We start from the raw sequence: 14,927 nt of genomic DNA, 5'->3' as shown, positions 1-14,927 counted from the left end.
GTAGAATAAACTGTGCACATTTGATTTATCCAAGCACAAATATTTGGCCTTTTTTAGGGTCGTATATTTAGACGTATAAAACAAATAAATTGTAGAATAAAAAAATAAAATAATCAAGGAATGCAGCTGTGTCTAAGAATCTACATCTCCTAATAGTGGTCATGAGGTCAGTCATTTACCTGTTCCTCTTATCAAGAACTGATCCAACCTGCAACCTCAGCTGTTTTTGGGACTTGCAAAGGCCAATCCAAAAGTTCATTTATGTTACACACTTTTATTTGCACCTTTACATCTTTTGGCCCCCATATATGGAAGCATTCTGCATGATCAGAAAATTGTGTCTTGACATGATAACTGCACTAATTAAAGGAAAGCAGGCATTTAACAGCAATGTGAATAAAGCCCAGTAAAGTTTTATAAAGTGATTAAGCATTTTTATTTCTTTATTTCTGTATGCATTGCTGACCTTATGTGTTCACACTTTAGGTGAATGTATATTATTATATGAATATGTGTGAATACTTAAAATGTAAAGAGGCTGAAAGGCCTAGAGATGCACTTCCTATTCCTAGCCACCAGGTGTCATTCTGTACTGCTTGTGCTCTCACCTTTGGGCCATTAGGCAGGACAAAACCTGTGGCCGGTCAAATTATCGTGTCCATTCAATAACAGACTTCTATGGCAGATTGCCACCGGAGTGAAATGATGATAAAAAAAAAAAAAATTAGTGGTACTCCAAATCAAAATCAAAGAAAAAGCAACATAAATGCAACAAAATACTTGAGTGTTTACATCACCGGAAATCTAAGCCCTCTCCTCTGAAAGACTTCCTCTGTACACCATAATTAAAGCAGCTTTTCACTGACTTCATTGTTCCTGCTTGCAAGAAAAACAGTCATTTCCCTTTCCCTCTTCTCCGCCAGAGGATGTCGTGTTGGAGCTGGGTCTTAGGTGAGCTCTTTTTCTGGAGTGGCTGATTAAACATTCAAATGTTTATGACTGTCAGTGCCCATATGGAAAAGAAATAGTAAAAACTTATAAAAGACTTGCATAAGATTTGGCTTACTTCATATAGTGAATCATGTAAGGCTTATATGATTTACTCATGAAAGTGGCCACTTTCTCATTACTTTCATATATTGTTTTAGTAAGTATCCAAAACATACAAGTTTCATTCATATAATTTTTCAAGGGATCTTGTATCTGTTTTCACTCTTGTATGTTTTTCATACAAGTTTCACAGAAGACAGATACAAACTTTATAAGATTTATATAAATCTTTTCCATATGGCTCCATCGGAAGTCCATCACTACCAGTCCATCACTACCAGTCCTCTCTGCTTCTGTGTGGAGATTAGGTGTTGAATCTGTCTGGAGCCAGTGCAATACTCGCATCATTACACTGGCTGCCAGTTAGTTTTAGAATTAATTTTAAGATTTTATTATTTGTTTTTAAGGCATTGCACGGGTTAGCACCCTCATACCTTTCTGATCTTTTAAATTGGTACACTACAAGATCACTGAGGTCTGCGGATCAATTGCTCCTGGCTGTCCCGAGGTCCAGATTAAATCACAGAGAAGATCGGGCCTTTGCTGTAACTGCTCCTAAACTGTGGAATGAACTGCCCCTTCACATCAGGACCTCCCCAACATTGGACACTTTTAAAACCCATCTGAAAACCCACTTTTATTCCTTGGCTTTTAAATCAGAATTAGTTTGTATTACTTTTATTTATCTTATTTCTCACTCAAATCTTCTAATTTTATGATTCTTTTTTAACTCTTATCACATCTCCTTATGATTTTATTTCTTTAATTATCTTAATTGTACAGCACCTTGGTCAATGGTTGTTGTTTTAAATGTACTATATAAATAAATCTGACTTTGACTTTGTACACAGACCCCAGGGGCCTCTGAGAATTTGGGCAGCTTATGTTCATCGCTCGTGTTAAAGACTCAAAGAATAAAGATTACTTTATTTTTTAACAGGTTGTGACTGGAAATTCTACATATTTCATTAACTTATTAACTCCTCCTGACACGGGTCAAATGTAGCAACTTGTGGTGCCACTTTGGGCTTCTTGGCACAACGACTGCATGACCTGATTTCAGCCTCCATCTTGTGCCTTACAACAGTTTAAAACAATTATTTACACACTCCTTTATACTAATCAGTTAAAGTTAACTGTTCATTTAAATGTTTTTCTTAATTTCACCTTTATTCATGTCCTTATGATGTAAACAAAAACAGCACAGTGATTTTCAGTTATGTGCTCCACAATGCCTGTCACTGGAGATGTTTTGGGATAAGAAATTACTTGAGATTGTAGATGAGGAACCTGCAGTCTCTCAATTCCAGGGTGCTGCTCTCTTTTGGGAAGTCCTTTCTGGCAGACCTCAGTACAGTCCTGCAGTCACGTGGTGCTAGATAAAAACGTGGCTGTCAACATGTCATGCGTGTATATAAAAGAGAAAATATATGAACTTATCATAATAATACTTGCTACCCTACACAAGTAACATGGATTCCAGTTAACTGTGTGCATACAATTAAGCTTAGCTCCCAAACTTGCGTGCAGCTACAGTAGCAGCTTGCAGCTTTTCTAAAGAGATCTGAAGGCAGTGAAGATCTTGCAGTCCTCAGAGGACATCAGTGTGTCTCAGGTTGCTCCTGACAGTGTGATAAAGGAGGAATCTGACATAGTATAACATTAAAGCTCAGTAAAGTTTTTGTGATCTTCACGCATTTCCCTCATGTGATCACTAACAAATATAAATTCTTAGAAACAAGTTTTTTTTTTCTGTCGCCTAAAATGAATTTTACAATGTTGTTGTTCTATAAACATTAATATAGAATCCTTAAAGAGAGGACTTATTTTTGAGCTACAGTAACCTGATTCATCTAAGATTCAACTCATTTTTAAGTACGTTTTGATATTTATTCAAACTGTTAAACACTACTGAAGCTGCACCAGAGAGAATAAATCTAAAACTTGATAATTAATTTATAAAATACTTGATTATAATCCGTTATGTTCCACTGTGTCTTAGTGATAGAGCTGTGATTGAGTCCACTTGCCAGTTTCAAAAAGGCTACATTTTAATATAGTAGCTCTTTCTTAGTCTTATTGTGTGTGTGAATGGGTGAATGACTGAATGTAGTGTAAAGCGCTTTGGGGTCCTTAAGGACTAGAAAAGCGCTATACAAATGCAGGCCAGGCCATTTATTGACCAAAGTCTGAGGTGCATACGTTCATTCAGCGCCGTTGATACTAAACTGTACAGTGATTCTCGTCTCGTGTTTTTTTGTGAGTGCCATTTTTCCCCCCACTGCATTCAGTACCTTCAGACTGACCCTCATAGGTAATAAGCTGACAGCGATGCAGGTGGATGCCTCTCTCATGTCCTGGATTGTTGATTACTTGGCAGGATAACAAAAAAAAGAGAGGTGCACGACTCGCCAACGCGCCACAAAGATTGTGTCGTGACATCAAAATCAGCATGCGACACAAGCGACCCTGTGAACATAATTGCACTGCTTTACACTGCTTTAAATGATGTCTATCACGCTGATCCCCGTGCAGCTCTTGGACCTACAGACAGAAATAAAAAAATTCTAGGCCTCAGGTTAAAGTGATGAAGAAGGAGTCCCAGGAGGAATTACAAGCCTGCTTCCACTGCACAGATTGGACGTCATGGTGATGCTGTGGCACACAGGATGAGGACCCAAACGCAGGACTCACAGACACAGAGGGATGAACTTACGGAGGCAGCTTTATTGCTGTGCAGACAGACAAAGACACAAAGTAGACTAAACCAAAGTAAAAACTAAGAACTTAAAGACTAGGAAAACTAGAAACAGAAACACTAGGAAACGAGGAGCACTGAGCTTGGGGCGATGGAAATCAGAAACATGGAGAACTTCACACAACACATGAAGGTATATGAAGGTACGACACGACAACGGACAGAGGGAAACACGACTGGCAACCTTAATATCTTCTGCTGCAGATTTGAAAAACAACCATCACACCACCCTCACCTCACACCCACACAGAAAGACTACCTGCACCCCTCACTTCCCTCCCCTCTCTTTGTGTGCATAACTGACAGCATCGAGGCATAACTAACGCCTAGTGAGACGACAGGTGGTGTCCTGTGCAGAGCCTAAATATCAGAAATGCACTCTGCTTTTCATAGATTTATCAAACGCATTTGATTCCTTAGATTATGTCGTTTTATTAGAAAAATGAGGAACCCGTTGATGCTGATGAGCCTCTACTTAACATCCAGTACATCTAACCTGACCTGGAACGATATTTTCTGCTAATTAACAGTCAGCAATGATATTAGCTCTAATCCTGTGGATTCTCTTGTGTCTGAGTGATGGAATTTTTTCCAGTTTTGCTGAAAAGCACCTAAAGAACACAAACATTCATGCAGTTTTGATACTTTGAATTGCTATGCTACACTTTTTCTAATAAATATTGTGCACTTGACTGGATTATGTCTTTTACTGCTCCAGCTTCAGTATCCTGTTGTTTACTAGATTTAGGTCAGGATTCCCAATTGAACAACCTCAGCAGGCTCCTTTCAGTTCTGGCATGGACTTATTTCCACAAACATTTATAAAGATGGATGAAGGATTTCTGGGGAGGTTGAAAGAAGTTCAAGAGGAAGCAAAGTAAGAGCGGAATACTTTCAAAATGTTCTGTCATTGTCTTTGAGTATGATGCAGTATTATATCAACTGACCATTTTTAAAATTTGTTTTCATATTCTAAAATATTGTCCATAAAATATGTTTTTACAGTAAAAAGTTGCAGAAAATACCACGATGGTGGAAAGACATCCATCCATCTCTGGTGTCCCACTCAGGAGGATGCTACCGGACAATACTCTTCAACAGGTGCATTCATCTTCCTGCTAAAAAGTTTAAGTTATTTTGAAGGAGATTTTTTTGCATGTATTTAGGTCAGATTTAAATTGTCATATGGATTTTACAACCTCCAGTGATTTACAAATCTCATGAAAACATGTTTTATTCACAGCAGAACATATCAACTGTTTAAACTGAGAAAATGAATCATTTTGGGGAAGAAAAAAAAAGAGATCAAGATTAATTTATTATGGTTACTACTTATTGTTGTTCCAAGGTCCCCCCAGATAAAGAGGAATCTGAGTTAATTATGTAAATAAGGTCTCCACCAGAAATGTTCACTGGACTTTTCAAAACTCTTATTAAGCACAGTACAGATATGGCCTCATCAGTTATGATGTCTGAAGGCATGTATAAGTTAACAAAACCACATCTAGTTAACCTGATTTGTTTCATCCCTCTAGAGCTCTTAGAAACGGTTGTCCCCACAAGGGATAATTAAAAAGTTGGTCCCAGATGGAAACCTATGTGTGGGTGTATTTGGTGGAGAGGACATATAATTGCCGTTTTTATAACCTCACCTGTCTTTCATTCTTAAGTGTCACATGCATAAAGTACACAGGGAAGGTGGTCTCAGTGACAAACCGGGCTATATGAATTGCATTTTATACTGTGAACCTCCATCTATCTCTGTGGAGATAAATATAGAGAGTTTCAGAGGTTTATAGAAGTCAAGTATTATTTTCACCAGCAGCAGTCAGAGCATGGGTGCATGTGGTTCTAAAGATAGGGTACCCCCCAACTGTGCCCAATGAAGAAGGTGTCCTGAATTCTGTCCAGAACAGAAACAGGGACATCCAAAGAGAAATCCATTAATTCTGTCTGCTGATTATAAATGAAGACTATGAGCTGTTCTAAAATCACTCTTTTTAAAAAATAGATTATGTAGAATTTGTAGTAGAATTTGTTGTCCAAACACATTTGGTTTCCCAAAACAATCCTTGGACACAATACTTTTGTTAATCCTATTATTTTATTTTATTACTTATATCATTATCTGTGTGGATGTTATGCTGAAGTGGACCGGGGGGGAAATAGAAAACAAAAAGGGAGAAAGATAGAAAAGAAAGAGTGTGGGGGGAAGTTGGGGATGAAACAGACACACTGGGTCTGCTGAGTCTTAACAAAATACACTCAAACAATATATGTCCAACTTAAAGTATTTTGTCGTTACACAACAATTCCCATTGTGGGATCAATAAGGTATCTGTTTATCCATCTTAGAATGCCAAACTCTGTGTTATAAACTATTCAATAATAATAGTAATTGAGTAAGTTAAATTGTATTTGTATAGCACCTTTCAAGATAAAAATCACATTTAGCTTCACAGAAGCTAAAAAATAAAAACAAAAATTAACCAAAAGAAAGTTTAAAAAGATGAGTTTTTAGCTGTTTTTTAAAAGAGACCACTGAGTCCACAGAGCTCAGGTTCAAAGGGAGAGAGTTCCAGAGTCTGGGGGCCACAGTTACCAAAGCTCTGCCACCTTTAGTTTACAGCCTCGCATGCTGGACAACCAGCAAGCCCTGATCACATGACCTCAGGGACCTGTTGGGGATGTATGAATGGAAAAGATCTCTGATATATGTCGGTGCTTGTCTATGCAGAGCCCTGAATGTCAATGTCATAATCTTAAAGTGGATTTAATGGAGAGCCAGTCCAGCTGGCTCAGCAGGGGTGTAACATGAGCGCACTTGGAAGACTTGGTCAGAAGCCTTGCAGCAACATTCTGAACACCCTGCAGACATTCCAAGGAGGCCTTACATAAACAATTTAACAAAGAATTACAATAGTCTAAATAAGATGAAACAAATGCATGTATGGCAATTTCCAGTTCAGTGCGTGACACAATGGGACTCAGATAGCAATGTTTCTTAAATGATAAGGACAGGAGCGAACCAGAGATTTTACATGAGTCAGAGCTGAGTCAAAAGTTACTCCAAGATTCCTAGTAAAGGATTTGGCAAATGTAGGAAGAGGACCAAAATTTTCCATAACCATGGGCACAAATTTATCAGGAGCACAAACATGGACTTTGGCTTTCTCCTCATTAAGTTGAAGAAAGTTATCAGCCATCCAATGGCGTCTATGCACCTATGCAAAATCTGTAGCTTGGAAACATCTTGGGGCTTAAAGGAGATATACAACTGAATATCATCTGGATAGCAGTGATAAGAAATATCCTTAAAGTGCTCAGAAGGTGCTGAAGAGGGGGTAAATACAACAAAAACAATAAAGGTCCCAAAACGGAACCTTGTGGCACACCATAGGCAAGAGAAGTAGTACTTAGAAGTAGCCACAGAAAAGGATCATTCACACAAATAAGATGCAAACCAATCCGCAGCAGACCCAGATATACCCACCCAGTGTCTCAGCCCATCTAGCAAAATGTGATGGTCAACGGTGTCAAAAGCACAGGTCAGGTCCAACATCAGCAAAACAGAGCATTCTACTGCATCACATCTTATCAAGATGTCACTGGAGACTCTTAAGAAGTGCAGTTTCAGTAGAGTGAGCTCTACAAAAGCCAGACTGGAATTTATCCAGAATGCTGCAGCTATCAGCTGCTTAGCCATGAGTAGCCTTTCAGTGCTTCCAAGATACCTCACCCGCAAGAACCAAAACAAAATTGGACTGTTTTGGTTCCTGGGTGTGTAGTTTATCTGCAGCCATGGTTAGAAGTGTGAGTAGTACTATAGCAGGACTTTACAGCACAACGCAGGCTGTGGAAGTGATCACACACCAAGTGCGATAATGGCTCCTCATCTCCCTCTGAGGACTCTGAGACTGATGTGGAAAAGGCCTCAGAGGTAGAAACAGACCAGCTCCAACTCTGACTCATCTGAAGATGAGAGTGGAGAGGAGATGTGGACTCTTCCCTCACCATATTTTGGTAATCCCACAAAGAGTGCGACACTCTGCCATGTCCAGCAGTTGCAGGCTTGATCCTAGGAACTGCACACTATGCCACCAGCTCCTGACAGATGAAATCCTGCAGCAAATAATGCAAGATCTGGACACAGAGGAACTCAGGCTCATGTGGGAGTGTTCATTGTGCACGAACCGAAAGAGCAGAGCTGGGAAATAACTGCAAACTTGATGCAGTGCTGTAATTTCCAATACAAGATGTTAAGCTAAGATCTAATAAATATTTCATCAGACTGTCTTAATTTCTCTTTAATTTAATCAAATGAAACTAATTGTTCTGTAATAATTAAAGAACCCTCAATAACTCTGAAAAACTGAGCATTGATGGACATGTATGCTCTGCATTGGTTCCTGTTGGCCTGTTAACGCTTAACACTGTTAAGATGCCGCCTAAGAGGAGCAATGTTAATGAGGAGGAACTGGAGGACATAAAGAAATCCCTAAAGAAATCCCTAAACTTTATGTCTGAAGAAATAACAACAATTTCAAAACAACAAAAACTCATACTCAATTTAATGGATGATATTAAAGAACTAAGAAGGGAGAGCGAGGAAAAGGACAAGAAGATTGCTATGCTGGAAGGACGGGTGTCAGATCTGGAACAATATTCAAGAGTAAATGATGTGATAGTGACAGGACTGGAAACCAAGCATCAGACATATGCACGGGTAGCAGCATCAGAGAGAGGGGAGCCACCCGAGCAAGAGCTACGCTCTTTGGAAGAGCAGGTAATGGCCTTCTTTAAAAGCAAAGGTATCGAAATGGACAGTAAAAATATTGAGGGATGCCATCCTCTTCCGAGGAAAAACAAAAATCAAATACCTGCCATTATCATTCGTTTTGTTAATAGAAAACAGAAAAAAGAACTGCTCAAGCAAGGAAGAAAGCTAAAAGGTACAAATGTTTATTTAAATGAACACCTAATCAAGAAAAATGCAGACATTGCAAGACAAGCAAGAATATTAAGAAAACAGAAGAAAATACAGTCAACTTGGACGTCAGACTGTAAAATATTCATTAAGTTAAATGGAACACCAGAGCAGGCTAAGGTTCTAGTCATCAAAGAGATGACGGAACTAGAAAAATATAACTGATAAATGCAAAGCAGTGCTAAATATGATGGGACCGTCCAAGTGCACAACCAACGCAGATGTCTGACAATTTTCAACTAACAACTCATATAGATATTGAAAATAAGACATTGATGTATGACAGCAACATAGATCCTGATTGTAATTTCTTTAACAATAAGACAAATGAATGCAATTATTATACAAATGAGCAACTTAAAAAGGAATTCAAGGTAGAACAGGGTATAACAATGGTTCACTTTAATAGTCGAAGCTTATATGCAAACTTTCAATCCATCAAAGACTACATAACACAGTTTGAACAGCCATTCAATGCGATAGCCATATCGGAGACCTGGATAACTCCTGGAAAAGAAGAAGACTTTAAAATAAATGGATATGAATTCCTTCATGTAGACAGGATCAACAAGAAAGGAGGTGGGGTGGCACTTTACATTGATAAAAACCTAAAGTACGAAAGAATAGGAAGAATGACAACTGTTATTGATGGAGTGATGGAATGTTTATCAGTGGAAATAAGTATGGAAAAAAGGAAAAACCTAATTGTCAGTTGTATATATAGAACACCAGGATCTAAGATTGAGATATTTAAGGATAATATGGAGGACTTATTTACAAATATAAATCAGAAAAGAATGTTTATTTGTGGGGACTTTAATATTGACTTATTGAATCCAAATCATAATAAGAGTAAAGAAGAATTTATTGATTCCATGTACAGCATCGGTTTATTTCCACTGATAACAAGACCGACCAGAATAACATCTCATTGTGCAACTCTATTAGATAATATATTTACAAATATAATAGAAGGAAATATAAAAAGTGGGCTGTTAATCAATGATATAAGTGACCATTTACTAGTCTTTGCATCTTATAATTGCCATTATAAAGTGAACAACGATGGACATAAGATTGTTTACAAAAGAATAAGAACAGAGAAGACATTAAATTGTCTTAGAAATGAACTTTTAAAGCAAGATTGGAATATTGTATATGAACAAACAGAAGTTAATAAAGCTTACGAAGGATTTTTAAGAACATTTAACACATTACTTGACAAAAACTGCCCAGTAATTGAAATCAATAGGAAACACAGCTATGCAGGAAGACCACGGATGACTAAAGGACTACAAAATGCCAGCAAAAAAAAGAATACCCTATATCGAGAATTCATAAAAAAGAGAACAATAGAAACTGAAAGGAAGTATAAAACTTACAAAAATAAATTAACTAATATAATGAGATCCTGTAAAAGAGAGTATTACATTAAAAGGTTAGAACACAATAAAGATAACACAAGAGATATATGGAATGTATTAAACAGTATAATCAAAAATGAATCAAGGAATAATGATTACCCTGGGTACTTTATAGAAGGGACAAGAAGTATTAATAACATGGAAGAGATAGTAAATGGCTTTAATGAATTCTTCGTAAACATAGGGCCAAAACTGGCAGAAGAAATAAAGGTTGCTGGAATAGAAAGGGACACTGGTGAAAATATTGAAAGGAATAGTAGCTCAATGTTTTTAAGAGCAGTGGAAGAGAAAGAGATTTATGACATAGTTAGAGGACTTAAGAACAAAACCAGTACAGACTGGAATGATATTGATATGGTAACAGTAAAGACAGTTATTGATGGTATTGTAAAACCATTAAAATATATATTCAACTTGTCGTTTCAAAAAGGAGTTTTTCCACAAAAAATGAAAGTTGCTAAAGTTATTCCCATTTACAAAACTGGTGAAAGGCATCATTTTACAAACTATAGACCAGTGTCAATACTCTCCCAGTTCTCTAAGATACTGGAAAAACTCTTCATAAAAAGATTTGACAGTTTTGTGGAAAAATATGAATTAATGACAGATAGTCAGTATGGGTTCAGAAGCAACAGATAAACAGCTTTGGCACTGATAGATTTAATGGAAAAGATAACGGAATGTATGGATAATAAGAGGTATGCGCTCGGCGTTTTCTTAGATCTAAAGAAGGCGTTTGATACTGTTAATCATGAAATTCTATTAAAAGAACTGGAAAAGTACGGGTTTAGGGGAGTGGTTTTGGACTGGTTAAAAAGCTATGTAGGGAATAGGCAACAATATGTACAAATAAATGAATATAAATCTAATTTGATGGATATAGCTTGTAGAGTACCTCAAGGTTCAGTACTGGGTCCAAAAATGTTTATTATGTACTTAAATGATATCTGCAGAGTATCGGAGATTTTAAAGTTTGTAATATTTGCAGATGACACAAATATACTGTGTTCAGGTGTGGAATTGCCACAGGTTTTGGAGATGATCACACAGGAATTAATGATATTAAAGAAGTGGTTTGATATAAATAAATTATCGTTGAATCTAGATAAAACCAAATTTATGTTGTTTGGAAACCAAAAGAAAAACATCAAAGTAGAAATATGTGTTGACAATGTATATTTAGAAAGAGTAAATGAAATAAAATTTCTTGGGGTGATCATTGACCACAAGCTCTGTTGGAAGCCACACATTACTTATGTTCGGGGGAAATTGGCACGGGGCATTGCCGTCCTGGGGAAAGCAAAGCATATGTTGGATCAGAAAGCACTGCACATTTTATACTGTGCTTTACTACTGCCATATATGAGCTACTGTGTAGAGGTCTGGGGAAACACATACAAAAGTAACACACAAACAATAACTATAATACAGAAAAGGGCCATTAGATTAATAAATAATGTAGGGTACAGGGACCATACAAATGCACTCTTTGTCAAAATGCAAGCTATTAAATTCCAAGACTTGGTGAAGCTTAAAACAGCGCAAATAATGTACAAAGTAAGAAATAAATTGCTTCCCAAAGAAATCTGTAAATTGTTCATAGAAAGAGAAGGTGGGTATAACTTAAGAGGGAAATGGAATTTAAAAATACAAAGTGCTAGAACAACTTTAAAAACGATGTCTATCTCAATTGCAGGAGTTAAATTATGGAACAGTCTAACAGAAGAAATAAAAGACAGTAAAAACATAAAACAGTTTAAAGTAAAATATAAAAACCTAATTTTAAATAAGTATAAGAATGAAGAAAACGGGGTTAACCCAGGACGGTAACGATGCTGGTAATGGCGTTGTGGTTCTTTTTTGGTTTTTTTGTTTTGGTTTGTTTGTTTTTCCATAACTTGTGTATCTGCAAATATACACATTCTGTATTTTTCATATGAAAGAAACTATACTATGGTGGGGCTTGCTAATTTCTTGTTTTTGATTTATGTATGTTTTGTTTTGCTTTGCTTTACTTTTGTTTCATATGTTGTTTGTTTAATTTAAGACTAAAAAAAAAATAAATTAAATGAATGAGAGGTAAATCTTGAGGGGGTAGGGACAAATAAGTAAATACTTCTGCCTACTCCTTTTCAAACAAATAATGGAATGATATTTTGTAATGATTGTGAAGACACATGTTTGAAATGTTTGAAATAAAAATGAACTGAACTGAACTGAACTGTTGGGCTCCAGTTTTTTAAACCAAGAAGAACTCAGATCCTTAGATGCAGTTGTGTGGGTGTAAAGGAGACTGACCCACAAGGTTGTCCTTGTGCTGTCTCTGTCTCTGTTATTCTAATTCCTGTAATGTTAATGGTACCTGAAGTACCCAGCCTTAGCCTTACAATTGGAAGCAATGCTCCGCACCATGGGACAAACCATTAGCAATGACAGCTATCCCCAGTATAGGCAAACCTAGCAGAGACCCTGTTAGCTGTCCTTTGCTAGTAGGAGGACATTAGGAAGAAGGAGAGTCCAAAACAGATGCTGACCCGTTCATTTAGACACATACCCTGAGAAGCAAACCCTCACTGGCAGCTCCATAGTAAGAAGCATAATGAGGGACTTTAGGGACAATTACATGTGCTCCAGGGGCCAGGGAACAAATTTTATTACAATATTTTTTTCTGTCTGGGAATTAATGCCAAGAATTTGCACTCGAAAAATAATCTGTTGCCACAGACAATTGTGTAACCTGAGCTGAATGTTGAAAGTAACAAGCTTTAAATATTTTCTTACTCTGGTACAGCTACAGATGTTGGTTGATCACAAGAGGGCAGCATTCTACCACACACTGGACAAAACAGATACAGCACGTTTACCACTAACAGACTGGAAGAGTAAAACAATTGCATGAAAAGTGCTGAAAGTGTATGCTAAACTGTTTCATATTTTTAGGAATTCTAGGGGGTTTGGTGAAATCCAAGTTTTAAAATGCATGAATGTGCAGAAATCAGACTTTTACTCTCAAGTAAAAGTGTTCAAAATACATAATCTGCTTTCCTGTCCTTGTGCATAACCTTACAAAAGTATGTAAGGAAGAGAAACGAGCAATTTGAATGATACGTATGGATCAGGAGCAGCTTTAAAATGAGACAGTGCCTCATAAGAGCAGCAGCAATAACACTAAAGAGGCAGAAAGAACCAAGAGCAGCAGTAAATCTGGAGGGATATTACACTGTGTCAAATGCTGGCTGCCAGTAAACTGCAGCCTGGTGCTTTTCTTCGATGATTCTTAACACTGTCAAGTCCAATTTACACGGACCCTACACAACCCTGTTTCATTTCACTGAGGACTGACCGCCAGCGATTTGGCTGAGGGCAGGTGTATTGCAGGTAGCCTGTGAGTTTCCACTGACATGACAGAGCAATTAAATCACTTTCACAGGGTTTGCTATGTTTACCCATGGGCTATGACTGTCATTTGCACATTTAGCAAAAGGAGAGTGGATATTCTCTGCTCAGAGGGAGAGGGGAGGGGGAGCTGTGGCATGGTTTGCTCTCCGGCATTCAGGCAGTGAGTGGTAAAAACAGTGGATTAAAAGAAGGGTCATGGCCTTGCTGACGGGATTTTTCTGAAAACATAGCCGTGCCTGAAAGCATTGTTTTCATTTAAAAATAAATAAATAAATATCAGTATCATAGGTGAATTATTACCAGTGGATGTAGGCTCTGGCACACATTAAAACCTGCTTAAAATGAGATTCCCTCTCTCTATCCACCCCCCTTCTGCAGTACCAGACCTTGTAATAGTTTGGATTTTGCTCAGGAAGGAATTTAAAGCTTTGGTTAAGCATAAATATTAAAATTGAAAATTTTATCTATCAAACAAGGAGATTATATTGTAGCAAACCACAACAATACAACATTATAATGTCTATAAAATGTATTTGATGGCAAATGGTAAATGCATGTGAGTGGATGGCTGGGGAATTAAGTGTGCTTACATAATTATATTATGTATCACAATTTTAATTATTTTAATAACACTGATTTTTACATTGTACGGTTTGATCACATTAAATCACATTAAACAGTACCAATACCACAAATGAGGCTGAAAAGACCAGTTCAGTGACTCATGCTAGTTGAGTTGAGGCCTGGCAGACAGCTAGTGCCTATAGTAGCCTGTCACACCCTTAATCGTGCATAACTCTAAGCTGTAATACAACTGAAATGGACGAGTTACATAGAACTAAACCCTCTCTCACGTTTGTCACAAGCAGGAAAAATGAGCTCAAGAAACCAAAGTCTTTTTTTCTTTTTTTAAACTGGGATTTAAATGCATATTTCTATTGGAATTTTAGGAATTTTAAAACAGGACACTGTTGTAAGCAAGCCTTAAGGAGACATTTCAGGCATTGCACTTTTTCTCACATATGCTTCGGACCGCCCAGTGTCATAACGTTAGCCAAACAATATAATAGTTAAGCCTTAATACAAAACTAGCACCACCTTCTAAAATACTATATTCTTCTTATGATAAATTTTGCAATAGGCCACTGAATTATTTTTGCTAATGTACAAGCAGCATTTACTATTTAATCTAGTCACAGACAGAAGCCACAGTGTTTTGCTGATTACATTGCTTTATTGTGAAAGCTAGTAATTTATTGTCTTGTATTTTTTGCCTTTGACGTGACTCTACAGGGCTGTTTTCATATTA

General features: G+C 37.2%; 1 protein-coding gene across 1 annotated transcript; it reads left to right on the top strand.

Annotated features, from left to right (window-relative positions):
* Positions 1–8,327: 8,327 nt before the first annotated feature.
* Positions 8,328–9,262, top strand: LOC146378650 (uncharacterized). Its single transcript, XM_084940624.1, has one exon. It carries the CDS (start codon positions 8,328–8,330, stop codon positions 8,958–8,960), a length of 633 nt encoding a protein of 210 aa, XP_084796750.1. The 3' UTR covers positions 8,961–9,262.
* Positions 9,263–14,927: the final 5,665 nt, after the last annotated feature.

Source organism: Perissodus microlepis, chromosome 10, assembly GCF_051167445.1.
Source record: "Perissodus microlepis isolate ML-2025 ecotype Zambia chromosome 10, ASM5116744v1, whole genome shotgun sequence".
In the NCBI taxonomy this organism is placed as follows: Eukaryota; Metazoa; Chordata; class Actinopteri; order Cichliformes; family Cichlidae; genus Perissodus; species Perissodus microlepis.
Note: the sequence above shows the minus strand (reverse complement) of the source record. Positions and strands in the feature narration are given on the sequence as shown.

Excerpts from the sequence above, each read along its gene's own strand:
- LOC146378650 (XM_084940624.1), top strand. The coding sequence starts at position 8,328 with ATGTCTGAAGAAATAACAACAATTTCAAAACAACAAAAACTCATACTC.